The 24,763-nt window shown below is 45.1% G+C and overlaps 1 protein-coding gene and 1 long non-coding RNA gene across 2 annotated transcripts in view; one reads left to right on the plus strand and one right to left on the minus strand.

The window, feature by feature from the left end:
• Positions 1 to 16,310, plus strand: part of TTN (titin) — a 274,055-nt gene extending 257,745 nt beyond the window's left edge. The window contains exons 300-313 of the mRNA XM_037044363.1: positions 428 to 730; positions 1,277 to 1,579; positions 1,683 to 2,267; positions 2,398 to 2,703; positions 2,812 to 3,111; positions 3,744 to 4,319; positions 4,438 to 4,743; positions 5,254 to 5,847; positions 5,975 to 11,862; positions 11,991 to 12,147; positions 13,017 to 13,711; positions 13,808 to 13,961; positions 14,557 to 14,859; positions 14,999 to 16,310. Of these exons, the coding sequence (XP_036900258.1) occupies positions 428 to 730; positions 1,277 to 1,579; positions 1,683 to 2,267; positions 2,398 to 2,703; positions 2,812 to 3,111; positions 3,744 to 4,319; positions 4,438 to 4,743; positions 5,254 to 5,847; positions 5,975 to 11,862; positions 11,991 to 12,147; positions 13,017 to 13,711; positions 13,808 to 13,961; positions 14,557 to 14,859; positions 14,999 to 15,294 (10,766 nt within the window). The 3' untranslated portion in view covers positions 15,295 to 16,310. The remainder of the gene's footprint in view (positions 1 to 427; positions 731 to 1,276; positions 1,580 to 1,682; positions 2,268 to 2,397; positions 2,704 to 2,811; positions 3,112 to 3,743; positions 4,320 to 4,437; positions 4,744 to 5,253; positions 5,848 to 5,974; positions 11,863 to 11,990; positions 12,148 to 13,016; positions 13,712 to 13,807; positions 13,962 to 14,556; positions 14,860 to 14,998) is intronic.
• Positions 348 to 19,510, minus strand: LOC118985649 (uncharacterized). Its single transcript, XR_005066161.1, has 2 exons — positions 19,317 to 19,510; positions 348 to 2,953 (listed from the first exon to the last, which is right to left on the minus strand). It is a non-coding gene; the product is annotated as an uncharacterized LOC118985649 (long non-coding RNA).
• Positions 19,511 to 24,763: the final 5,253 nt, after the last annotated feature.

Consider the following 24,763-nt stretch of genomic DNA (forward strand, 5'->3'; position numbering starts at 1 on the left):
CACCTCTGATTCTGAAGGTTAACAGGAACAAATGTGTTTTTGATATACCCTGATGTAAGTAAAAATAGGTCAAAAAATTAACCCAGGGTCTAAGGTTTTTAAACCTCCTTTTCCTGGAGGTTTTCAACATGGTTAATTCTTTTTTTTTTTTTTTTTAATGAAAGAGAGGAGGAATTAGAGGAGAGGAAGGGAGGGAGGGAGGGAGGGAGGGAGGGAAGGAAGGAAGCACAGACTGGCTATGTTAAAGTGAGAAAAAATAAAGAATGCATGCTTAATAAATGCTTATAAAATTAAAGAACACAAGGAACAGCAAAAAAAAAATACAGAAATGAAAACAATGAAAAAAGTCACAGGAATCTTATGTACCATTATGAGTCTTTATTTTCAGTTATTCATGTTGCCACATTTCACCTCTGTCTTGTTGCAGATATTCCTGGACCTCCAGAAACATTACAGATATTTGACGTCTCCCGTGATGGCATGACCCTCACTTGGTACCCACCGGAGGACGATGGTGGCTCCCAAGTGACCGGGTATATTGTGGAGCGCAAAGAAGTGAGAGCAGACCGATGGGTCCGTGTGAATAAAGTACCAGTGACGATGACACGGTACCGTTCCACTGGCCTTATTGAAGGCTTAGAATATGAACACCGTGTCACAGCCATTAACATGAGAGGGACTGGAAAACCAGGTCGTCCTTCCAAACCCGTCGTTGCCATGGATCCAATTGGTAATGCACTTTGTATAAGTCAAGTTTATTGAGATCTAATTTCATCCTTCTGAAATGTCTACGTCTGTAAGCTTTGAAAGCTGCAGTGTTGTGTAAACACCACCACCATCAAAATGCCGAACATTTCCATCAGCCCAAAAAGTTCGCTTGTCTCCCTTTGTCATTGATCCCCTCCTCACTCCAGCCCTAGGTGCTTTTAGCAAATGACTTTCATAGGCTTCTCCTGAGCCTACTCCCGCTCTGTAAAATGGGACTCCGGCTAAAATTTTAGAACAAGTTAATATTTCTGTAGCACTTTAAAAACTGATTACAAATGGAAAATAATGCATAGTAAATAGACTGTAAATAATGCATAGTTAAGACAAAGGAAAAAAACAAGAGCTGTAAGTATTTTTAACTTACAAAATGAATGAAGTTTTTACAAAACAAAAAATAATGCTAACTGTCCATGTTCCTGCAACTCAGGGGATTTATTAGGTGACACAGTTGATTTTCAATTTTGCAGCAACTTTAACAAGTTTGTTGTTGCCTTATTCTTATTCCCAGCTCCTCCAGGAAAGCCACAAAACCCAAGAGTTACTGATACAACAAGGACATCAGTTTCCCTGGCCTGGAGTGTTCCAGAAGACGAAGGAGGATCTAAAGTCACGGGCTACTTGATTGAAATGCAAAAAGTAGATCAAGTTGAATGGACCAAATGTAACACCACCCCCACCAAGATTCGGGAATATACTCTAACACACCTACCTCAGGGCGCTGAGTACAGATTCCGTGTCCTAGCGTGTAACGCTGGTGGCCCCGGGGAGCCTGCTGAGGTACCAGGAACAGTCAAAGTCACTGAAATGCTTGGTAAGACATAGTCATTTTCTTTCTGCTGTAATTGCCTTAAGACTTATTTCCTCCTTAAAAAAAGAAAGTTAATTTAATTGTAACCCTACCTTTTTTCCCCCAGAATATCCTGATTATGAACTTGATGAAAGATACCAGGAGGGTATCTTTGTAAGACAAGGTGGAGTCATCAGACTTACCATTCCAATCAAAGGAAAACCATACCCAATATGTAAATGGACCAAAGAAGGCCAAGATATTAGTAAGCGTGCCATGATTGCAACCTCTGAAACCCACACTGAGCTTGTAATCAAAGAAGCGGTCAGGGACGATTCTGGCACTTACGACCTGGTTCTGGAAAACAAATGTGGCAAGAAGGCTGTTTACATCAATGTCAGGGTGATAGGAAGTCCTAACACTCCAGAGGGGCCACTTGAATATGACGACATACAAGCTCGCTCTGTCAGGGTCAGCTGGAGACCCCCTGCCGATGACGGTGGTGCCGACATCTTGGGCTACATCCTTGAGAGACGAGAAGTGCCTAAAGCCGCCTGGTACACCATTGACTCCAGAGTCCGAGGAACATCCCTGGTGGTAAAAGGCCTCAAAGAAAATGTGGAATACCATTTCCGTGTTTCAGCAGAAAACCAGTTTGGCATAAGCAAACCCTTGAAATCTGAGGAACCAGTCATACCAAAAACACCACTAAGTAAGTGCTCTCCCAACCACAGCACTGCAAAAATTCTCCCAGCCCTCTTTGGTTTCAAAGTGAAAGCCATCAGCTCACAAGGTCTGGGGCTGTGCGCTAACACGTGTGTGTTCTCCACGTCTATCCTTAGATCCCCCAGAGCCCCCGAGCAATCCTCCAGAAGTACTCGATGTGACCAAGAGTTCTGTCAGCCTGTCCTGGTCTCGGCCCAAAGATGACGGTGGTTCCCGAGTCACGGGCTACTACATCGAACGCAAGGAGACGTCAACAGACAAGTGGGTCCGGCACAACAAGACCCAGATAACGACCACAATGTACACCGTCACGGGGCTGGTTTCGGGTGCTGAGTATCAGTTCCGCATCATCGCCCAGAACGATGTTGGCCTAAGTGAGAACAGCCCAGCTTCAGAGCCAGTTATTTGCAAAGATCCATTTGGTAAGGAGAGAAGGGGTTCTAAGCGAAGGGCAAGCCATCTCTGGTCTTTTCCTTTTATTTCAGCAGTACAGCTGATTCCCTTTTCCATTGTTTTTTCAAATATTTTAGATAGGCCAAGCCAACCTGGAGAACTGGAGATTCTTTCAATATCCAAAGACAGTGTCACTCTGCAGTGGGAGAAACCTGAGTGTGATGGTGGCAAAGACATCCTTGGATACTGGATTGAATATAGACAATCTGGAGACAGTGCCTGGAAGAAGAGCAACAAGGACCGCATCAAGGACAGGCAGTTCACAATAGGGGGTTTGCTGGAAGCTACTGAATATGAATTCAGGGTTTTCGCTGAGAACGAGGCTGGGCTTAGCCGACCTCGAAGAACTGCTATGTCTGTAAAGACAAAACTAACATGTAAGTAGCTGTTAGGTCTCTGGCCATGATTTACGAACTAAGTAACATGTTAGGGCTGATCCTTCCTCTATACAAAGTAGACCTCCAGAAAGCTTTATCAGTGAGCTAGTGTTTGGAAAGAGTCGCTCACTTTGGCATACGCACACACAGAGGGTAGTGGATAGGTTCTGTCGGAAGCCATTCCAAGCACATAACCTCGTCGATGTTAGCTGCAGTGCACCGAGGCATTCCTAGAGCAGCATCTTCTTCAATTGCAATGGGGTTTTTTTGCAGTTACTAATAGGACTTCAAGAGTCAAACAAATGTACCCCACTTCAGTGACCCTAAGTAAGGACAAAGATACTACAGATTTATAGAGAGAATTCCTATTTCCCCCAAACTCTATACATCGTTAATGCCTCCCAACCATAATGAGAAGTCACTCTGCAGATCAAGGCGCTCACTGAATCCCCGTTTTCCATATGACCCCAGGAAAATCACTGCAAAGAGATTTTAAGAATTAGACTCAGGTAAATCATGGTCTCCAATAAAGTCTTACTCAGTAGGATAAATTCACTCCTGGTATGCAAGGGCAGAGGGTTATCAAATCTGTGTAAGAATAATGCATTAATACTATGTTTCACATCCTTCAGCTGGAGAGGCCCCAGGAGTACGCATGGAAATGAAGGACGTTACCACCAAATTGGGTGAAGCTGCTCAACTCTCCTGCCAGATCGTGGGAAGGCCTCTTCCTGACATTAAGTGGTACCGATTTGGTAAGGAGCTTGTACAAAGCCGGAAGTACAAAATGTCGTCAGATGGGCGCACGCATACCCTGACAGTAATGACAGAGGAACAAGAAGATGAAGGTGTTTATACCTGCATAGCTACTAATGAGGTTGGAGAGGTAGAAACCAGTAGTAAGCTTCTCCTGCAAGCAACACCGCAGTTCCATCCTGGTTACCCACTAAAAGAGAAATATTATGGTGCTGTGGGTTCCACACTTCGACTTCATGTCATGTACATCGGTCGCCCAGTACCTGCCATCACTTGGTTCCATGGCCAGAAACTTATGCAAAACACAGAAAACACCACTATTGAAAACACTGAGCACTACACTCATCTCGTCATGAAGAACGTCCAACGTAAGACTCATGCCGGCAAATACAAAGTTCAGCTCAGCAATGCTTTTGGAACCGTTGATGCCATCCTTGATGTGGAAATACAAGGTATTTTATTTTCACTTTCAGTGTTGTTGGGGTGTTTTTTTGTTTGTAATTTTCAAAGCAAAAAAGATCTTGGGAGACACACTACAGAAACCACTACCATTGTATTTTCCCCCAACAGATAAACCAGACAAACCCACAGGACCCATTGTGATTGAAGCTCTATTGAAGAACTCAGTAGTGATCAGCTGGCAGCCACCAGCAGATGACGGAGGCTCCTGGATCACCAATTACGTGGTGGAGAAATGCGAGGCCAAGGAAGGGGCTGAATGGCAATTGGTGTCTTCAGCCATCTCGGTGACGACCTGTAGGATTGTGAACCTCACAGAAAATGCTGGCTACTACTTCCGGGTGTCGGCTCAGAACACTTTTGGCATCAGTGAACCTCTGGAGGTGTCCTCGGTCGTGATCATTAAGAGTCCATTTGGTGAGTACAGCCTCTTGCACAACCTCTATAATCTTCACATGGCAAAACTCCTTACACAAAAATATCATTACATCAAACTCTTTTCAACAGAAATAAATTTTGGGAGGAAAGAGCAAAGATTCAAGAAAAGCACAAGAACCGTTTCTGTAGCTTCAACTGAGTTTGCACATAGCTAAAAGGGCAAATACAGGGTGGCAAAAGTAGGTTTAAGGGTGTTTGGAAAAAATATAATTCATAAATAAACATATAAGAATAAACTCTGTTTTGTGTACTTACAGCTGTAAACCTGCTTGTGCCCACCCCTGTATATGCCCTAGCCCTTCTTCTTTAAAAAGGAACTTTGTGTTTTGATAACTTTTTAGCACAAAATAATCAATCCATTTTTCTGGAATAACTATTCTTAATAGAGCTGTTCATTCATAACGCTTTATTTTTCAAAAATAGGCTTTTAATAAAGCTGCCCATTTCACCTCATGACTCAAATCCTTTTTATCTGTTTGTTTTAAACAGAAAAGCCAAGTGCTCCTGGCAAGCCCACCATTACTGCTATCACGAAAGATTCTTGTGTTGTGGCTTGGAAGCCACCTGCCAGTGACGGTGGCGCAAAGGTTAGAAATTACTACCTCGAGAAGCGTGAGAAGAAACAGAATAAATGGATTGCAGTGACAACAGAAGAAATTCGAGAAACTGTCTTCTCAGTGAAAAACCTGATCGAAGGTCTTGAATATGAGTTCCGTGTGAAGTGTGAAAACTTAGGCGGGGAAAGCGAATGGAGTGAAATATCAGAACCTGTCACTCCCAAATCTGATGTTCCAATTCAGGCACCACACTTCAAAGAGGAACTAAGAAATCTAAATGTCAGGTATCAGAGCAATGCTACTTTGGTCTGCAAAGTGACTGGCCACCCAAAACCTGTTGTCAAATGGTACAGACAAGGCAAAGAAATCATTGCAGATGGATTAAAGTACAGGATTCAAGAGTTCAAGGGCGGCTACCATCAGCTCATTATTGCAAGTGTCACGGATGATGATGCCACAGTTTACCAAGTCAGAGCCACCAACCAAGGGGGATCTGTGTCTGGCACTGCCTCCTTGGAAGTGGAAGGTAAAAACAAATTAGTAAACCTCAGTTTGATGCTAGATGATGCGTTTTTAATTGGAAGGGGGCTGTTGCACTTACATGGTGTTAGGTATTGCTAAAGTATATTCTTTTTCCTCCTATTCTGATACAGTTCCAGCTAAGATACACTTGCCTAAAACTCTGGAAGGCATGGGAGCTGTTCATGCTCTCCGAGGTGAGGTGGTCAGCATCAAGATCCCCTTCAGTGGCAAACCAGATCCCGTGATCACCTGGCAGAAAGGACAAGATCTCATCGACAACAATGGACACTACCAAGTTATCGTCACAAGATCGTTCACATCACTTGTTTTCTCCAACGGAGTGGAGAGAAAAGATGCTGGTTTCTATGTGGTCTGTGCTAAAAACAGGTTTGGAATTGATCAGAAGACAGTCGAACTGGATGTGGCTGATGTTCCTGACCCACCCAGAGGAGTCAAAGTTAGTGACGTCTCACGAGATTCTGTCAACTTAACTTGGACCGAGCCAGCTTCTGACGGTGGCAGCAAAATCACCAACTACATTATTGAGAAATGTGCCACCACTGCAGAAAGATGGCTCCGGGTAGGGCAGGCCCGAGAAACACGTTACACTGTGATCAACTTATTTGGAAAAACAAGTTACCAGTTCCGTGTGATCGCTGAAAATAAATTTGGCCTGAGCAAGCCTTCTGAGCCCTCAGAACCAACCATCACCAAAGAGGATAAGACCAGAGTTATGAACTATGATGAAGAAGTAGATGAAACCATGGAAGTTTCCATGACTAAAGCTTCTCACTCTTCAACCAAAGAACTCTATGAGAAATATATGATTGCTGAAGATCTTGGGCGTGGTCAGTTTGGAATCGTCCACCGTTGTGTTGAAACATCCTCAAAAAAGACATACATGGCTAAATTTGTTAAAGTCAAAGGGACCGACCAGGTTTTGGTAAAGAAGGAAATTTCCATTCTAAATATCGCTAGGCACAGAAACATCTTATACCTCCATGAATCATTTGAGAGCATGGAGGAATTAGTTATGATCTTTGAGTTCATATCAGGACTGGACATATTTGAACGCATTAACACAAGTGCTTTTGAACTTAATGAAAGAGAAATTGTAAGTTATGTTCGCCAGGTCTGCGAAGCTCTTGAGTTCTTACACAGTCATAACATTGGACATTTTGACATTAGACCAGAAAATATCATCTACCAAACTAGAAGGAGCTCCATCATTAAAATCATAGAATTTGGTCAAGCCCGCCAGCTGACACCAGGGGACAACTTTAGGCTTCTGTTCACTGCCCCTGAATACTATGCACCTGAAGTCCACCAGCATGATGTCGTCAGCACAGCCACAGACATGTGGTCCCTTGGAACACTGGTGTATGTGCTGTTGAGTGGTATCAACCCATTCTTGGCTGAAACTAACCAGCAGATCATTGAGAACATCATGAATGCTGAGTACACTTTTGATGAGGAGGCATTCAAAGACATCAGCCTCGAAGCCATGGATTTTGTCGACCGGCTGTTAGTGAAAGACAGAAAATCCCGCATGACAGCGTCTGAAGCGCTCCAGCACCCATGGCTGAAGCAGAAGACAGAAATAATCAGGACTAAAGTTATCAGAACATTGAAACACCGGCGTTACTACCACACGCTGATCAAGAAAGACCTCAACATGGTTGTGTCAGCAGCCCGGATCTCCTGTGGCGGTGCAATTCGGTCTCAGAGGGGAGTGAGTGTCGCCAAAGTTAAAGTAGCATCCATTGAAATTGGCCCGATCTCTGGACAGATAATGCATGCAGTTGGCGAAGAAGGAGGATATGTCAAATATGTCTGCAAAATTGAAAATTATGACCAGTCTACCCAAGTGACCTGGTATTTTGGTGTCAGGCAGCTGGAGAGCAGTGAGAAATATGAAATCACCTATGAAGATGGAGTGGCTACCATTTACATCAAAGACATTACCAAATTCGACGATGGTACCTACAGATGCAAAGTAGTCAATGACTATGGTGAAGACAGTTCTTACGCAGAGCTATTTGTTAAAGGCGTGAGAGAGGTTTATGACTATTACTTCCGTCGAACCATGAAGAAGATTAAGCGCAGAACAGACACCATGAGACTCCTGGAAAGGCCGCCAGAATTTACCCTGCCTCTCTATAACAGGACAGCTTATGTGGGTGAAAATGTCCGGTTTGGAGTGACTATAACTGTCCACCCAGAGCCTCGGGTAACATGGTATAAATCAGGTCAGAAAATCAAGCCAGAAGATGACGACAAGAAGTACACATTTGAGTCTGACAAGGGCCTTTACCAGTTAACCATTAACAGTGTAACAACGGATGATGATGCTGAATACACCGTGGTGGCAAAGAACAAATACGGCGAGGACAGCTGCAAAGCCAAGCTGACGGTAACCCCACACCCACCTCCAACAGACACAACCTTAAGACCCATGTTCAAACGGCTCCTGGCAAATGCAGAATGCCAAGAAGGCCAAAGTGTCTGCTTTGAGATCAGAGTTTCTGGCATCCCCCCGCCAACATTAAAGTGGGAGAAAGACGGTCAGCCACTATCTCTCGGGCCTAACATTGAAATTATCCACGAAGGCTTGGATTATTATGCTTTGCACATCCGGGATACTTTGCCTGAAGACACTGGATACTATAGGGTCACAGCCACAAACACAGCTGGATCCACCAGCTGCCAGGCTCATCTCCAAGTGGACCGCTTGAGGTACGTCAAACAAGAATTCAAGAGTAAAGAGGAGCGTGAACGACACGTACAAAAGCAAATTGACAAGACACTAAGAATGGCTGAAATTCTTTCTGGAAAGGAAACTGTGCCCCTGACACAGGTAGCCCAGGAGGCTCTGAGAGAAGCTGCCATCCTTTACAAACCAGCTGTGAGCACCAAGACCGTAAAGGGGGAGTTCCGACTGGAGACCGAAGAAAAGAAGGAGGAGCGAAAACTCCGTATGCCCTATGAAATACCAGAGCCACGCAAGCACAAACAGACCGTCATAGAAGAAGACCAACGCATTAAGCAGTTTGTGCCTATGTCTGACATGAAATGGTACAAAAAGATACGCGATCAATACGAAATGCCAGGGAAAATTGACCGAGTGGCACAGAAAAGACCCAAGCGCATCCGCCTTTCAAGATGGGAGCAGTTCTACGTGACGCCTCTGCCACGCTTCACGGATCAATACAGACCCAGATGGCGTATTCCGAAACTGACCCAAGATGATCTTGAAATGGTGAGACCAGCCCGCCGGCGTACACCTTCTCCTGATTATGCTTTCTACTACCGACCTAGAAGGCGCTCTCTTGGTGACATCTCAGATGAAGAATTACTCCTTCCCATTGATGACTACTTGGCCATGAAAAGAACAGAGGAAGAGAGACTGCGCCTTGAAGAGGAGCTTGAATTGGGTTTTTCAGCTTCACCCCCAAGCCGAAGCCCTCCACGTTTTGAGCTTTCTAGTCTGCGTTACTCTTCACCGCAACCTCACGTCAAGGTGGAGGAAACAAGAAAAGACTTCAGATATTCAATATATCACATCCCGACGAAGGCCGAGACCAGCACGAGTTATGCAGAGCTGCGGGAACGGCACGCTCAGGCCTCGTACAGGCAGCCCAAGCAACGGCAAAGGATCATGGCTGAGAAAGAGGACGAAGAGTTGCTCCGGCCGATTGCAGCCACCCAGCGTCTCTCGGAGTACAAAAGCGAGCTGGACCACATGTCAAAGGAACAGAAGTCTAGAAAGAAATCAAGACGACAGAAAGAAGTGACAGAAATAACAGAAATTGAGGAGGAATATGAAATCACGAAACGTGCTCAAAGACAGTCATCCTCATCTGTGTCAAGACTCCTGAGACGACGTCGCTCCCTGTCTCCAACTTACATTGAATTAATGAGGCCGGCGTCTGAGCTGATCCGATCACGTCCACCGCCAGCTGAGGAGTATGAAGATGACACAGAAAGACGGTCTCCCACTCCAGAGAGAACTCGCCCACGTTCCCCCAGCCCCGTGTCCAGCGAGAGATCACTCTCAAGATTTGAGAGGTCGGCAAGATTTGATATCTTTTCCAGGTATGAGTCCATGAAAGCTGCTTTAAAGACTCAGAAGACATCAGAAAGGAAGTACGAGGTTCTGAGCCAGCAGCCCTTTACACTGGACCACGCCCCACGAATCACACTGAGAATGCGCTCCCACAGGGTGCCCTGTGGCCATAACACACAGTTTATCTTAAACGTTCAGTCTAAGCCAACTGCCGAAGTTAAATGGTACCACAATGGCGTAGAGCTGCAAGAGAGCAGTAAGATCCGTTACACCAACACGAGTGGGGTCCTGACCCTGGAAATTCTGGACTGTCATATTGATGACAGCGGAACATACCGTGCCGTGTGCACCAACTACAAAGGGGAAGCTTCTGACTATGCGACCTTGGACGTAACAGGAGGGGATTACACCACCTACGCTTCCCGCCGCAGAGACGAGGAAGTCCCCCGATCCATTTTCCCTGAGCTGACGAGAACAGAGGCATATGCAGTTTCATCGTTCAAGAGAACATCTGAGATGGAAGCTTCTTCTTCCGTCAGGGAAGTGAAATCCCAGATGACAGAGACAAGGGAAAGTCTCTCATCCTATGAACACCACGCAGCTGCAGAAATGAGAAGGGCTGCCGTAGAAGAAAAGTCGCTGGAAGAAAAGTCCACACACAGAAAGATCAAGTCCACTTTGGCAGCCAGGATTCTGACCAAGCCAAGGTCCATAACTGTCTCCGAGGGAGAGTCTGCGAGGTTTTCTTGTGACACAGATGGTGAGCCAGTACCAACAGTGACCTGGCTACGTGGAGGAAAAGTGATCAGTGCTTCCACCCGCCACCAAGTGACAACCACAACCTACAAATCGACTTTTGAGATCTCTTCAGTCCAGGCTTCCGATGAGGGCAACTACAGCGTGGTGGTAGAAAACAGTGAAGGGAGGCAAGAAGCACAGTTTACTCTGACTGTTCAAAAGTCCAGGGTCACTGAAAAGGCTGTGATATCACCACCAAGGGTCAAATCCCCAGAGCCTCAGGTGAAATCTCCGGAAGCAGTTAAGTCTCCAAAACGAGTGAAATCCCCAGAACTGGTGACTTCTCACCCAAAAGCAGTATCACCCACAGAGACAAAACCCACAGCCACAGAGAAAGTTGGGCAGCTACCAGTCTCTGGCCCACCCAAGATAACTCAGACCCTGAAAGCAGAAGCCGCCAAAGACATGGTGAAGCTGACCTGTGCCGTTGAAAGTAGTGTATTATGTGCAAAAGAGGTCACCTGGTACAAAGATGGCAAGAAACTTAAGGAAAATGGGCATCTCCAGTTTCATTATTCAGCAGATGGTACCTATGAGCTCAAAATCCATAACCTCACTGACTCCGATTGCGGAGAATACATTTGTGAGATTTCTGGTGAAGGTGGAACTTCCAAAACTACCTTGCAGTTTACGGGACAGGCCTTTAAGAGCATCCATGAGCAAGTGTCAAGCATATCAGAAACTAAGAAATCAGCTCAGAAAACAGCTGAGTCTACAGAAACCAAGAAATCAGCCGAGAAAACTGCAGAGTTGGTAGAAACCAAGAAATTGGCTCAGAAAACTGCTGAGTCAGTAGAAACCAGGAAATCAGCTGAGAAAACTGCTGAGTCAACAGAAATCAGGAAATCAGCTGAGAAAACTGCAGAGTTGGTAGAAACCAAGAAATTGGCTCAGAAAACTGCTGAGTCAGTAGAAGCCAGGAAATCAGCTGAGAAAACTGCTGAGTCAACAGAAATCAAGAAATCAGCTGAGAAAAGTGCTGAGCCAACAGAAACCAAGAAAACGGAAACAAAACCTCCTGAGCCAATATCCTCAAAGCCAGTAATTGTGACTGGGCTGCAGGACACAACTGTTTCTTCCAACAGTGTTGCTAAGTTTGCAGTGAAAGCTACTGGAGAACCCTGGCCAACTGTCATCTGGACAAAAGATGGAAAGGTAACTAGCTCATAAATGTCCTTTAATTTTTACCTTCTAAAAAGTTAACCTTTCCCTTCATCCTCATCTCCCAAATACAGTTGAAAATTAAATCACTATTTAAAACTCAAATATCTTGCATTCTACAGGCTATCACACAAGGAGGTAAATATAAACTGTCTGAAGACAAAGGAGGATTCGTCTTAGAAATTCATAAGACTGATGCTTCTGACAGCGGGCTGTACACTTGTACAATAACAAACTCAGCTGGATCTGTGTCCTCTAGCTGCAAATTAACCATAAAAGGTAGGTTGGCTTTGGTTCCTACCAACAGTTTTCAGAAAATATTTCTGCACACTCCCTTACACACCCATACGCATACACGAGAAAGTATTAACACATCCAAATTCCAGAATACCAGTTGTATGCAAATTAGCATATGCTTTTATATTCACATAAAAATGATTTATTAAGTACCTAACTATAAAATTCGATAGGGCCAGCCCCTGCTCCCAGGAATGGTTAAAGTCAGGCAAATACACAAAATGGTACTTCTTCCTTAAACCTTCACTTTTGTTAAGTTAATGGAAGAGCTTTATCAGTTTTCCCAATGGAAATTAGTTTGCTGTCATCTTAATTGACTAAAACATAATTCTTTTTTTAAAGATTTTATTTATTTTTAGAGAGAAGGAAAAGGAAGGAGAAAGAGAGGGAATGAAACATCAACGTGTGGCTGCCTCTCGAACACCCCTAACTGGGGACCTGGCCCACAACCATGTGCCCTGACTGGGAATCGAACCAGCAATCCTTTGGTTCACAAGCCCATGCTCAATCCACTGAGCTATACCAGCCAGGGCCACAGTTCATTTTTAATTAATCAAAACACACACCTCTCCTAAATTCTTTGACTATTGTTTTCAAGGCTTTTTCCTCCCTTAAGCCATAAGAATCATCCTCAATTCATTTAGTTTAAAGAATCATTACACTGATCTCAAAAGTCAAGCATGGCCATTTTCCAAGATTGGGACTGAGGAAGAGTCAGGTGTTACCGACACTGCATGCGGAAGTCAACATTTTTTTCCCTTTGTATATTGTTCACTTGCAGAATCTACAAGAGTATAGGGGTGGGGTCTCGTTCCAATTAAGTTTGCCTTACAGAGATATTTCCCTTTTAGCTATAAAAGACACTGAGACACAGAAAGTATCTACTACTCAAAAGACTTCTGAAATTACATCCCAAAAGAAGGCAGTTGTCCAAGAGGAAATTGCCCAAAAGGCCTTAATTTCTGAAGAAATCAAGAAGTCAGAGGTGAAATCTCAAGAAAAGTTAGCCCTCACAGAGGAAGCTTCGAAGGTTATGATTTCTGAAAAAGTCAAGAAGTCAGAAGCAGCCTCCCTGGAAAAATCCATCGTCCACGAAGAAGTCACTAAAACATCACAAGCATCGGAAGAAATCAGAACTCAAGCTGAAATGAAAGCCTTTTCTACGCAGATGAGCATAACGGACGGCCAGAAAGTGACCCTGAAAGCCAATATTGCCGGTGCCACTGATGTGAAGTGGGTACTGAATGGAGTAGAGCTCACTAACTCCGAGGAGTACAGATACGGTGTCTCTGGCAGCGACCAGACGCTAACCATCAAGCAGGCGAGTCACAGGGATGAAGGCATCCTCACTTGCATTGGCAAAACCAGTCAAGGAATTGTCAAGTGTCAGTACGACTTGACCTTGAGCGAAGAGCTCTCAAATGCCCCAGCCTTCCTCTCACAGCCCAGGTCTCAAAATGTTAACGAAGGACAGAGTGTCCTCTTTTCTTGTGAAATCAGTGGTGAGCCCTCCCCTGACATCGAATGGTTTAAAAACAACCAACCGGTAAGTTTTAATTATGAATTTATTACCGAAGAAAATTTTAAACACTACACCTACTCCTGCAGAGCTCAAAGAAACACTTATTTTACTCCTCTTTAGATTTCGGTTTCTTCAAATGTCAGCGTAAGTCGCTCCAGAAATGTATACTCTCTGGAGATCCGCAGCGCATCAGTAAGTGACAGCGGGAAGTACACGATTAAGGCCAGAAATTTCCGTGGCCAATGTTCAGCTACTGCTTCCTTAACGGTCCTTCGTAAGTACATCTTTGCCATTTTCATTATTTGTTGAGGCCTTTACGTGAGGTTTTTTTTGGTTTTCATTTTTAGTTTTGGCCTTTGTTTTCTGAGCCCAGCAAACTCAGGAGCCTCGTTAAATACCATGAGTAAGAGGCACAGGCCTCCTGTGTAAATTCATTCTTCCCAGCAGTTTCTTCACAGCACAACAGAAGAGCATGGACAGGTTAACTTTCTCATTCTTCCCATCAGTTTCTTTACAGCGCAACAGAAGCATGGACCAGTTAACTTTCAAAGCAAAGTTCCCAACTGCCCTGTTCCATCTGTTTTCAGAATGCACAATATATAAATTATCTCCCATATGCCTAATCATTTATCTCCTAGTGATTCTAGTACCTGCATGTAATGTGATGATAGAAACATAAGGATTCATTTCTTGGACACACTGAGCTAGCTCTTGACAAATGTATGTATCAATGTATCTGCTTATGCTTCCACAGCAAATGGGGTTACGTTTCTGTGTGTGTTTAAGTTTGCCATTTCTGTAAGTCACTGTCGGATGTCACACATTAACCAGATGTCATTGATGTTCACTGTATCTGCTATGCTCCACAGCTCTAGTTGAAGAACCTCCCAGAGAGGTAGTATTGAGGACAAGTGGCGACACGAGCTTGCAAGGAAGCGTCTCGTCTCAGTCAGTCCAAATGTCTGCCTCTAAGCAGGAGGCGTCCTTCAGCAGTTTCAGCAGCAGCAGTGCTAGCAGCATGACTGAAATGAAATTTGCAAGCATGTCCGCCCAAAGCATGTCCTCCATGCAAGAGTCTTTTGTAGCAATGAGTTCCAGCAGTTTTATGGGAAAATCTAGTATGACACAACTGGAAAGCTCAACTAGTAGAATGGTTAAAGCAGGCGTAAGAGGTGAGCAATAAAACCACTGGTAGTGGTAGACAAGCCTAGTAGAATGGGCTAGTTCTTTAATTCATACATTTCAGTAGAAAGCAAATCGTTGTTTTTTTCCATGATCCTAAAACGTTTTTCTTGTCATTGTTCCCTAAAGGAATTCCACCTAAAATTGAAGCTCTTCCCTCTGACGTCAGCATTGATGAGGGCAAAGTTTTAACAGTAGCCTGTGCTTTTACCGGGGAGCCCACCCCGGAAATAACATGGTCGTGTGGTGGAAGAAAAATCCAAAGTGAAGAACAGGGGAGATTCCACATCGAAAACACAGAGGACCTGACGACTCTGATCATCACAGACATACAGAAACAGGACGGCGGACTTTACACCCTGAACTTAGGGAATGAATTTGGGTCCGACACTGCTACTGTGAATATAAGTATTCGCTCCATTTAAGAGGGCCTGTGCTCTCATACTCACTCATTCTTAACCTTTCACAAATGATTCACATGGACTAATCTTTCTCATCTGTAAATATTAAGGAAAAAAAGTAGTTTTGTATCAACTTCAATGAGTCAAAGTTCAAAATATGCATTTCAATCTTTTCTAATTGTTGACCTAAGAATATTATACGTTTTCTAGTGACATGTACATACTGTATATAGCCGGATTCACGGTTATAAAGTTTTGTACCTTTATTTTATGACATTTTACAATGTAACTTTGGAAACTAACTGTTGGTAGGAGAAAGTTTCTTATGGGACGAATACCCTGCTCAACACTTAACCAATCTTTGTGCCTCAACATAACGTTGATGTCTAAGTTTGCCTCAGCGGGTTGAGAAATTCCCCGCTGAAGACGTCCTAGCCACCTAAGAGGTCGTGCTGTGCACAAGACCTGCCTGTGCACCAATACCTGCTGAATCAGAAATGTAAGGGGTTGGTGATGTTTGCATCTACCCTCCTGTAAGCAACACTTTAACATCTTACATTTTCTCTGATGATGTCACACTCAAAATTATCATGACTTAAATGTTACCAGAGCAAAGTGTAACGGCCAACACTTTGTTCGCTCCTGTCACACTGCCTCTGACCATAGAGAGCGCCTGGGTAGCTTGGAAAAGTAACATCGCCTGGCCATCCCTCATTTAACCAAGCTGTTCAAGTGTTCCTATGTCGGAGCAGTGCCCACTCTTGGAGGTCTCGGGGTGCAGCCAGTGCCTTAGTGTGGTAGCTCTAAATTTAAATTACCCTGAGAAACTGGGGCAACTAAGCAATGAGCCGCAGCAAAATATAACAACAATCACAAAATCAAGCTGACGTCAAACTAAAAACAACAACATTACTAACTGCCCAAAGTATCAATTTGATGTAGCTCTTTTCATGCAAGTATTAATTCAATTGTTAGTTTTAATTGTTGGACCTCCTTGAGATAGTAACAACAAAATAAAGCAAGCTATCTGCACCTCAAAATGTGTGGTTGGTTGTTTTCTGCGAAATTCTGGGGTCGGGGAGGTATGTGTCATCACAAATCACAGAAAAGATCATAAGATAAGGCATCTCAAGTTCAAAATAGCCTATGTTCGTAAACTCATTAAATATTTAAATTATTGTGCTGAATGTATTCAACCATTTTTGAAAACATAGGTATAATTCTCATGGATAAATCTATCTTCAAAAGTTAATAAAACTCCCCCCAAATAATATATAAAATCTTCTAATCTCATTTAAAAAAACGTATTTTTATGGGAGCCAATTCAACTAAATCTATCAAAGATACTAAACATCTACAATATCTTGCACTGAACACCACACAGAACACCACTAAGATGAGCAAGATGACACAGACCTTGTCCCTCAAGGAGTGTGGTGAAGAGAAAGTGACAACCTCAAGGCACATGATTAATTGTGTGCATGACATCTACTGCCTACTGCAGCTCTGAAATGAGATAGAATAAAGGCCCTCAAATCTAAAAATCGTGTTTTAAATGCTACAGCCTCATGCTTTTTAAAACAACTGATCTATACTGATCTATATTTTATAATAAAATACCTAGTGCCATAAATATCTGCATTTATCCACTTGCCATTATAAACCTATAAAGTTGATTCTCTGCCCAAATTACCTTCTAAATGTAAGTACAGAACCAAGTTTGAATACAACAAAGGTTTGGAGAAACAAAGACACAACCAAAGGACAGAAAATTGAATTATACGGAAGTCCGGAAGTCCGACTACATCTAACCATTCAACGGGGACGGTAAGAGGGGCGGAGCCAGCAGCGAGCAGGGTAGGGCAGGACAGGGCTCCTGACCCAGGCGAGCAGGCAGACGGGAACCAGTTGGGGTGCGGGGCAGACCGCGGGCGCATATTCGCGCACAGTGAGACAGACCACGCAGGCCCCAGGGGGCCAGGGCTGACGGCGGTGGCACACTCGCGTGCAGTGGGACGAAACGCGTGGGCCCGGTGACGGCAGCAACTGCGGCACCATTGAGGGCCGTGGCGGCAGGTGGCGGACAGGACGCCAGAGTCCCTCTTTGACCCCGCCCCCACATACAGCGTCACAACCCAGCGACTTAGTTGCCCTGCAAGACCAGTGAGAGCCATTGTCCCTCTTTGACCCCGCCCCCACCTACAACGTCACAACCCAGCGACTGAGTTGCCCTGTTCTAGTGAACACTTTAGGGCTCTGATCCTGCTATGGAACAGGCACGAACAACCCGAAAGATGGCACAAGAAAAACTCAAAGTCCCAGAGCCAATAACTCTAAGCGACCGAGAAATTGCCAGCCTCTCAGAAGCACAATTCAGGACACTATTTATCAGGATGCTCACAGAACTGGTTGATTATAGTCACAAATTAGAGGAACAAAGTTACAAATTAGAGGAACGTGTGAGGGCTGGACTGATTGAAATGAAGGGAGATGCACAGGAAACCAATAGTGATGGAAAGGAAACGGGGACTCAAATCAATGGAATGGACCAGAAGGAAGAACAAAACATCCCACCAGAAAGGAATGAAGAAATGAGAATTCAAAAAAATGAGGAGAGGCTTAGGAACCTCCAGGACATCTTTAAACGTTCCAACATCCGAATTATAGGGGTACCAGAAGGGGGAAAGAAACAGCCACGAGTGGAAAACGTATTTGAACAAATAATAAAGGAGAACTTCCCCAGTCTGGCAAAGGAAATAGACTTCCAGGAAATCCAGGAAGCTCAGAGAGTCCCAAAGAAGTTGGACCCAAGAAGGAACACACCAAGGCACATCATAATTACATTAGCCAAGACCAAAATGAAGGAGAGAATCCTAGAAGCAGCAAGGGATAAGGGGACAGTCACCTACAAAGGAGTACCCATCAGACTGTCAGCGGATTTCTCAAAAGAGACCTTACAGGCAAGAAGGGGCTGGAAAGAAGTATTCCAAGTCATGAAATCCAAAGACCTACAGCCAAGATTGCTTTATCCAGCAAAACTTTCATTTAGAATGGAAGGACAGATAAAGTGCTTCTCAGATAAGGTCAAGTTCAAGGAGTTCATCATCACCAAGCCCTTATTATATGAAATGCTAAAGGGACTTATATAAGAAAAAGAAGATGAAAAAGATGAACAGTGAAAGGACAGCAAACACACAGTTATTAACAACCACACCTAAAACAAAAGCAAACCAAGAAGACAGCTAGATCAGGAGTGGAACCATAGAAATGAAGAACACATGGAGGGTTAGAAACAGGGGGGTGGGAGGGGGAGAAGAGGGGAGAAGGCACAGAAAATAGCATAGATGGTAGGCAGAAAATAGATAGGGGGGAGGGCGAGAATAGTGGGGGAAATATAGAATCCAAATAACTTGAGACACGTGGTTATAAACTAAGGGGGGGAGAATGGTGGGGGAGGGAGGGTGTGGGTGGAGGGGATTGAAGGGGGGAATAGAACAACTGTAATGGTATAATCAATAAAATATATTAAAAAAATAAAATAAAATAAATGTAAGTACAATTTACAAATGTAAATAACAGTACAATTACTCCTAATGGTAAGCACAAGTGACCAAAGCCGAAGCAAGTGTACTGTCAAGTTTTATTCTCCAAAAGAAGGCCTTGGGTCTTCAGTAATTTATTCAGCAAGCACTGTCTTAAGGCAGATTCCCTAAAGCAGAATATCTGGGGCACTGCTGGCAGGAAAAAAGGGAGCGAGGGGGGCCCGGCGGAGGAAGAAAGGGAAGCATGAAGGCGGCCTCAGCAGGGGCTCCAGCCTGATCCCACAGAGGGTGGTGGGGTTTGGCGAAGTAACCTCCCAGGTGAGGTCGGGGTGGGGGGCGAAGGGCTTTGGCCACAGCATCTCTGCAGACTGGGGCAGCCAAACAGAACTCCAGAAACCGGGTGAGGTAACGGGGGGAATCCGAGGGACCAACAGCACCCACACCACGCCATCTAACAACTTAAAATGCCTACTCTTACTTTAAAATGAGAGAGGCAGGACTTACTGAGTGATTCCGGACGACGATTCCCAGCACTGACATGCTAATACTTAAACAGGTCCCGCCCCGGATTGAGGTGCAGTCCACGCTGATGAGAATTTTAAAGCCAAAGGATTTCACACTTCCGCAGTTGCAATTCCCGGGCTCTGAGATCCAAAGTCTCCCGGGGAGAAAGGGGCGGGGCAACGATCTACCCGGCGAAGGGGAAAGTACCAGGACTGGGAAGGCGGCTCTGCTTGACCACGAGGGACAAAGCGAAAGGGTTACCCTAGGAGGATCCTGGAAGTACGTCAGAGGCAGGGCAGCTGGAACGATGAGAACCCCTACCCGGGTCACGGGGCAGCCTCCTTCCTCTAGCTTCTCGGAGACTAGTGCTCGGGAAGGGCGGGGGGAGGGGATGCCTGCTCCGCCCCCGCCCCACCTTCGGTGATCCTCCAATTCAAACCATCTTTTCCAATTCAAACCACCTTCTATCTCTCGGTGTCAGCTGGGGGCGACAGAGAGCTGCAAGCCAGGCTTCCTCGTTCCAACCAATCAAAGGACAAAACCCAAGAGAAATCTATCCTGCCCGTCTTTTTGCTGAATCCTTCCTGTCTTGTTTTATAAACCACACAGCCTGGCTGTATGACAGGCAGCCCAATGGAAGAATAATACATCCTCACTCAAAACCCAGAGTAACAAGCTGAAACCTAGGATCTGCTGACTTATGTGACCTGGGCCAGGTTACGGAACTGCTCCCTTCCTTGATGTTCTCATCCACAAAATGGGAATAACAGCAGCATTGACCTCACAGGGCTATTGTGAGAATTCAGAAAGTTTCTCCACGTGAAACTTTTAGAGCAGTGCTTGGCACGGCACTGGGTAAGCGCCACCAATCATTATTATATTCCGGGCCACCATAAAAACTTCACAGGGAGCAGACAGAGAAGCAGCATTTTAGAGGGGAGGGAGAACAAAGCTCAGTTGTGATCACTCAATGTATTCGCTTGCTAGGGCTGCTGGAACAAAGTACCACAGGTCACAGGGGCTTATACACAGAAGGGCTAGAATTCTCTCCAAAATGGAAGGGTCAGCAGGGTTTGTTCCTTCTGAGGGCTGTTAGGGAAGGAGCTGGTCCACGCTACTGTTTGGCTTGTAGGTGGTCACCTTCACATGCCCACAGCATGCTCCCTGTGTGCATGTGTGGGTCCCAATTTCCCCCATTGAGGTCACCAGCATATTAGGATCTACCCTAGCTTTACTTTATTATCCGTGTAAAGACTCCATCTCTAAATAAAGTCACATCCTGAGGAACTGGGGACTTCACTGTATCTTTTTGGGGAGGACACAGTTCAACCCATATCACTAGACGTGATGGGCATGGGACAACACACCTTTAGAAGTAATTTGATGGATTTTCGTGAAAGATGAATTTCATCCCTATTCAATAGTGGCTGATTATGCCAATGAACCTCGCAGAGGTAGGTAGGGAGGGAGGTAAACTGGAAACAGTAAAATAACAGGTAAATTGGCAGTCTCCATTGTGACTGGTTGAAGGATAAAATTTTATGATTGTGTCCCAGGAACAGAAAGTAATTCACATCTGTTTATTCTGCCCCAAATGTAATTTTGAGAAATTCAGGCAGAGAAAGTCCAGTTGTCTTGTAATAGGAGAAAACAGTGTCTGCTAGATACATAGAAAGACTTTTGACAGTAGACTGGACCATCGATTCTTATCCTAAGGTCATAAAAAGTGGATACTTAGTTTTATGTTTTTTGTTATGTCTGGATCAAATTTCCCAAACTCTTCCTAGGGATGTTGGTAAATGATCTGGGGGCTGGGGGCCAGTGGGGGGAGGAAGTTTCACAGCCAAATAAACTTAAGACTTGTACTTTTTATTTTTATTTTTCAATTACAGTTTACATTTAGTACTATCTTGTATTAGTTTCAGGTGTGCAGCATGGCGGTTAGACACTCATATACTTTAAAAGGTGTTCCCTCAATATTTTCAGTACCCACCTGGCAGCATGCATAGTTATTACAATATTACTGACTATATTCTCTATGCTGTACTTTATGTCCTAAGGACTAATTTGTAACTATCAAGTTGTGCTTCTTAATCCCTTCATCTTTGTCGCCCAGTTCCCCAAGCCCCCTCCTCTCTGGTGACCATCAGTCAGGACTTGGATAGGGTAATCATACTCCTTTAAGCGGGACTACTCAGAGCCTTCGATGAGCGAGTACGTGTTGATCCTCCAAAGAGATAACACAGTGCTCCCCGCTCTCATTTGGTGATGGAGCAGTTTTCGGTGGTGCTGCACGCGATGCAGGCTGAGACAGGGATCAAGGACGGAAATAGGGGAGGTGTGAAGAGTCTCAGTAGAAGGAGGAACTGGATTATCACCTAAGAAATGAAAGTGCTATGACTGTAAAAAAAATCTAAGGTGTGTGAGAGCACATGGCCGGGGCATCTGATCTGGTCAGAAATGGAGAACTGTCAGGTTAGAGGAAGCTGCGTGCAAATGCCGTGACCTGCAGTGTGGGGTGAGGAGGAGCAGGGTGGGGCTTTCAGGCAGAGGACCTTTACACCCGCACAGGTCCAGGCACAAGGGAGAGAGAACGATATAGTCAAACAAAATTAGGGAAAAAGGGGGGTTAGTAAGGCTGGTGCAAGAATCTCTGAAGGGCTGGGGGTGAAAGGGAGGTCAATGTTGCCAAAGGTTTCATATAACGAGTTACAGAGTTTGGGCTTTTCCCTAGGACATAAGGGGAACCATGAGAGAGATTCAAGCAAACTGGTTACTTGATCAAATTTTACTTTTACAAAGTCTTTAGCTATTCTGAGAAAGCTATGACATTTATTTGTCATTCTACATTCAAAGGGCTTATTTCCTCCTGCGGGACGCCACTCAGGAAGGAAGACCTTGACCTACCACCAAATGTCTAGCCCACAGTGGCCCTGTAATTACAGCTCGATAAAGGCAGGCTGATAGACTCTCCAGGCACAGGAAGAGGGTGGGGGGAGGGGGGTTGGGAGGGGTCCCTAGCACCCACCGCCTTCTCAGTGGCACTTCTTTCTCTGTGGAATTGGCAGTGGGGAAGTGGAAGAGTCTGGTCCCACAAGCCAAGTTCCCCTGAGGATGAGATATCAGGAAAGTGGTTCTTGGAGAAGACTCCTCATTCACTCCTCCATTTTAAGAAAAGACAGACAGCAGGTAAGAGGAGTGGGTAGATATGCCCATGCTGTCCATCCAACCTGTCAGAGGTTCCCGGAAAAGACAGCATGCCCTGAAAGTCAGGATTCCAAACCAGAAATGTGTGCTTATCCTAGGATCTTTAGAAGTCTGTAAGCTCCCTGAGGTTATGTCTATGTCTATTTTCTAAGGTCGTGATTCCTAGTTTTCATTTCATTTTGAAAGGTGCAAATGATTCAGAAAGCTTAAGAAATATTGCCCTCCATGCTTCAGAGAAGCAGACAGACAGAGGCCTAAGCCGTCTGAGGAACACCTACTCACGGCTCTCACATTGGAAACCCTGCCAGGGCTCTGAGGCTCAGAATCCCTTTCCTTCTGCATCCAGCAGGGGCTGCTGTTAATGAGCCTCATGCAGGTGTGTACTTATCTAAAGGCCCTTGCAAACCAGCAGAGATTCAAGGACAAATGCTTCTTGCTAAAGTCCTTGCATTCTAGGGGCAGTCCCTAGGGATGTTGGGGGACAGTGCATAGAGATGTGGAGGGCACCCTATCTGCCACCAGTCTCGGCCTTGGAGAGGAACACAGGGACAGAATTCCTCTCTGTAATTGCAGTGTGCGGAAGAGGTCAGCATACTGCTGACAGACAGCTCCATCTGAGGCTACTGTAACGTTTTTAGATTGTCGTCAGGTGAGACACACAGGTATTCCTCATTCCCCAACCGGCCCACAGAAATAGGTGAGGTTTGCCATCCCATCTCCACTCTCACTTTTCTGCCTCGAACCCAAAAAAGCTGGTGAGAAGGGATACCACCTGGCCCATCAGCCTGAGACCAGATGGGAGGCTGAGATGCCCTGTCCTGATAAATGGATGGGCCACGAAGGGGAAGAGAATGAGGCCTCTAACGGAGACGTCCAGCAGAGGGAAAGCTGAAAGTGGAGAACAGTGAGCTCCATGGTCTTTGCATCACAGGCACGTCACACGGTGAGTAGCAGAGCTGGAACTAGAAGCCAGGTCTCCGTGTGCCACTGTGGTCTCGCCATCCCTTCCAGACACCAATAACCAAGCCCGCTAGAGAGTGAATGTGCAAGAGCTCACTGTGCAGGGAGATGAGGGTTCTGTTCCACTTTGGGGGTCACCAAAGCTCCAGGGCAGGGTAGTCAACAACATCCGTTCAAGCCAGGCCCCATAAAAGGGCCCCTTAGGTTCCTGCTTAGTCGGTCCCTCCTCTCTGAAAGACAAGGCCAGAAATGCTGAACCTTTATTGGCCAGGAAGTAGGGTGCTTCTCTGACCCCGCATGTCATGTCAATGGCCAGGGGTGAGAGAAGCCAAGAGCTTCTTTAGAGCCCCATAACGTTCTGTAAAGAAACGTTAAAGAAATTACAGAAAAGAACCTTCCCCGTGGTCCTGACGGAACAACTGGCTTGATCCTGGGTGGTGCTGAGACAGAGGGACGCCAGCCTACCGCTCCCCGATGTTCAAGGTAGGGACCCCCACCATGAGAAGGGAGGGGTCCAAGATGGGAGCACTCGGTAGCCATTCCAGAGAAGGGGGGGCATTTGGTTTCATGTGTTTCTGTTTGAGACTAGGATGAGTAAATGTCTGACTTAGAAGGAAATCTCTCTTTTTAAAAGAAATTTTTAAAGTAAGGATACATGTGAAGTGGTCTTTCTTGCAAGGACTATACCTTTTATTTTCCCTTAACACACAAGGGAGCTGCGAGAAAGAATTCAAAGAGTACTTGCAGCCCAGGGACCATTCTTGTAGCCCCTTTCTTTCCCCAAGTCAGGGAGAGCAGAGTCTGGTGAGGAGGGTGGGCGTTCCCTTCGCCTGTGCTCCAGATCAGTCACCTGCAGCTATCAATGTGCTGGTGTGCGCGCACAGTGCTAGTTTCATTTTCCATCCCTGTACGAAAATGTCACGACTTGGGGTGGGGGTGAACTGGGATAGGAGTAAAAGACAGAAAACTGGACTTGAACAACAATTAAAATAAATAAATTTTTAAAAAGAGAAAGAAAATGTCACAACTTAGGACAGAAAACCACAGGAGGAAGCAAAAGGCAGGGTGTATGAACACGGACATTGGCCCTAATAACACCTCCAACGGTGCTCCTCCGAACTGAAAGGGAAGAGGAATCACCTGGAAACCTTATTCAAATGCAGAGCCAGTTCAGCAGATCTTGGGCGAGGGCCTGAGATTCTGCATTTCCAACAAGCTTTCAAATTGGAGCCAATGCTGCCAAGCCTCAGACCATGCCATTAAGGACCTGGAAAACTATT

Source organism: Sturnira hondurensis, unplaced genomic scaffold (genome assembly GCF_014824575.4).
Source record: "Sturnira hondurensis isolate 20B ecotype Veracruz unplaced genomic scaffold, ASM1482457v3 Scaffold0004136, whole genome shotgun sequence".
NCBI lineage: Eukaryota > Metazoa > Chordata > Mammalia > Chiroptera > Phyllostomidae > Sturnira > Sturnira hondurensis.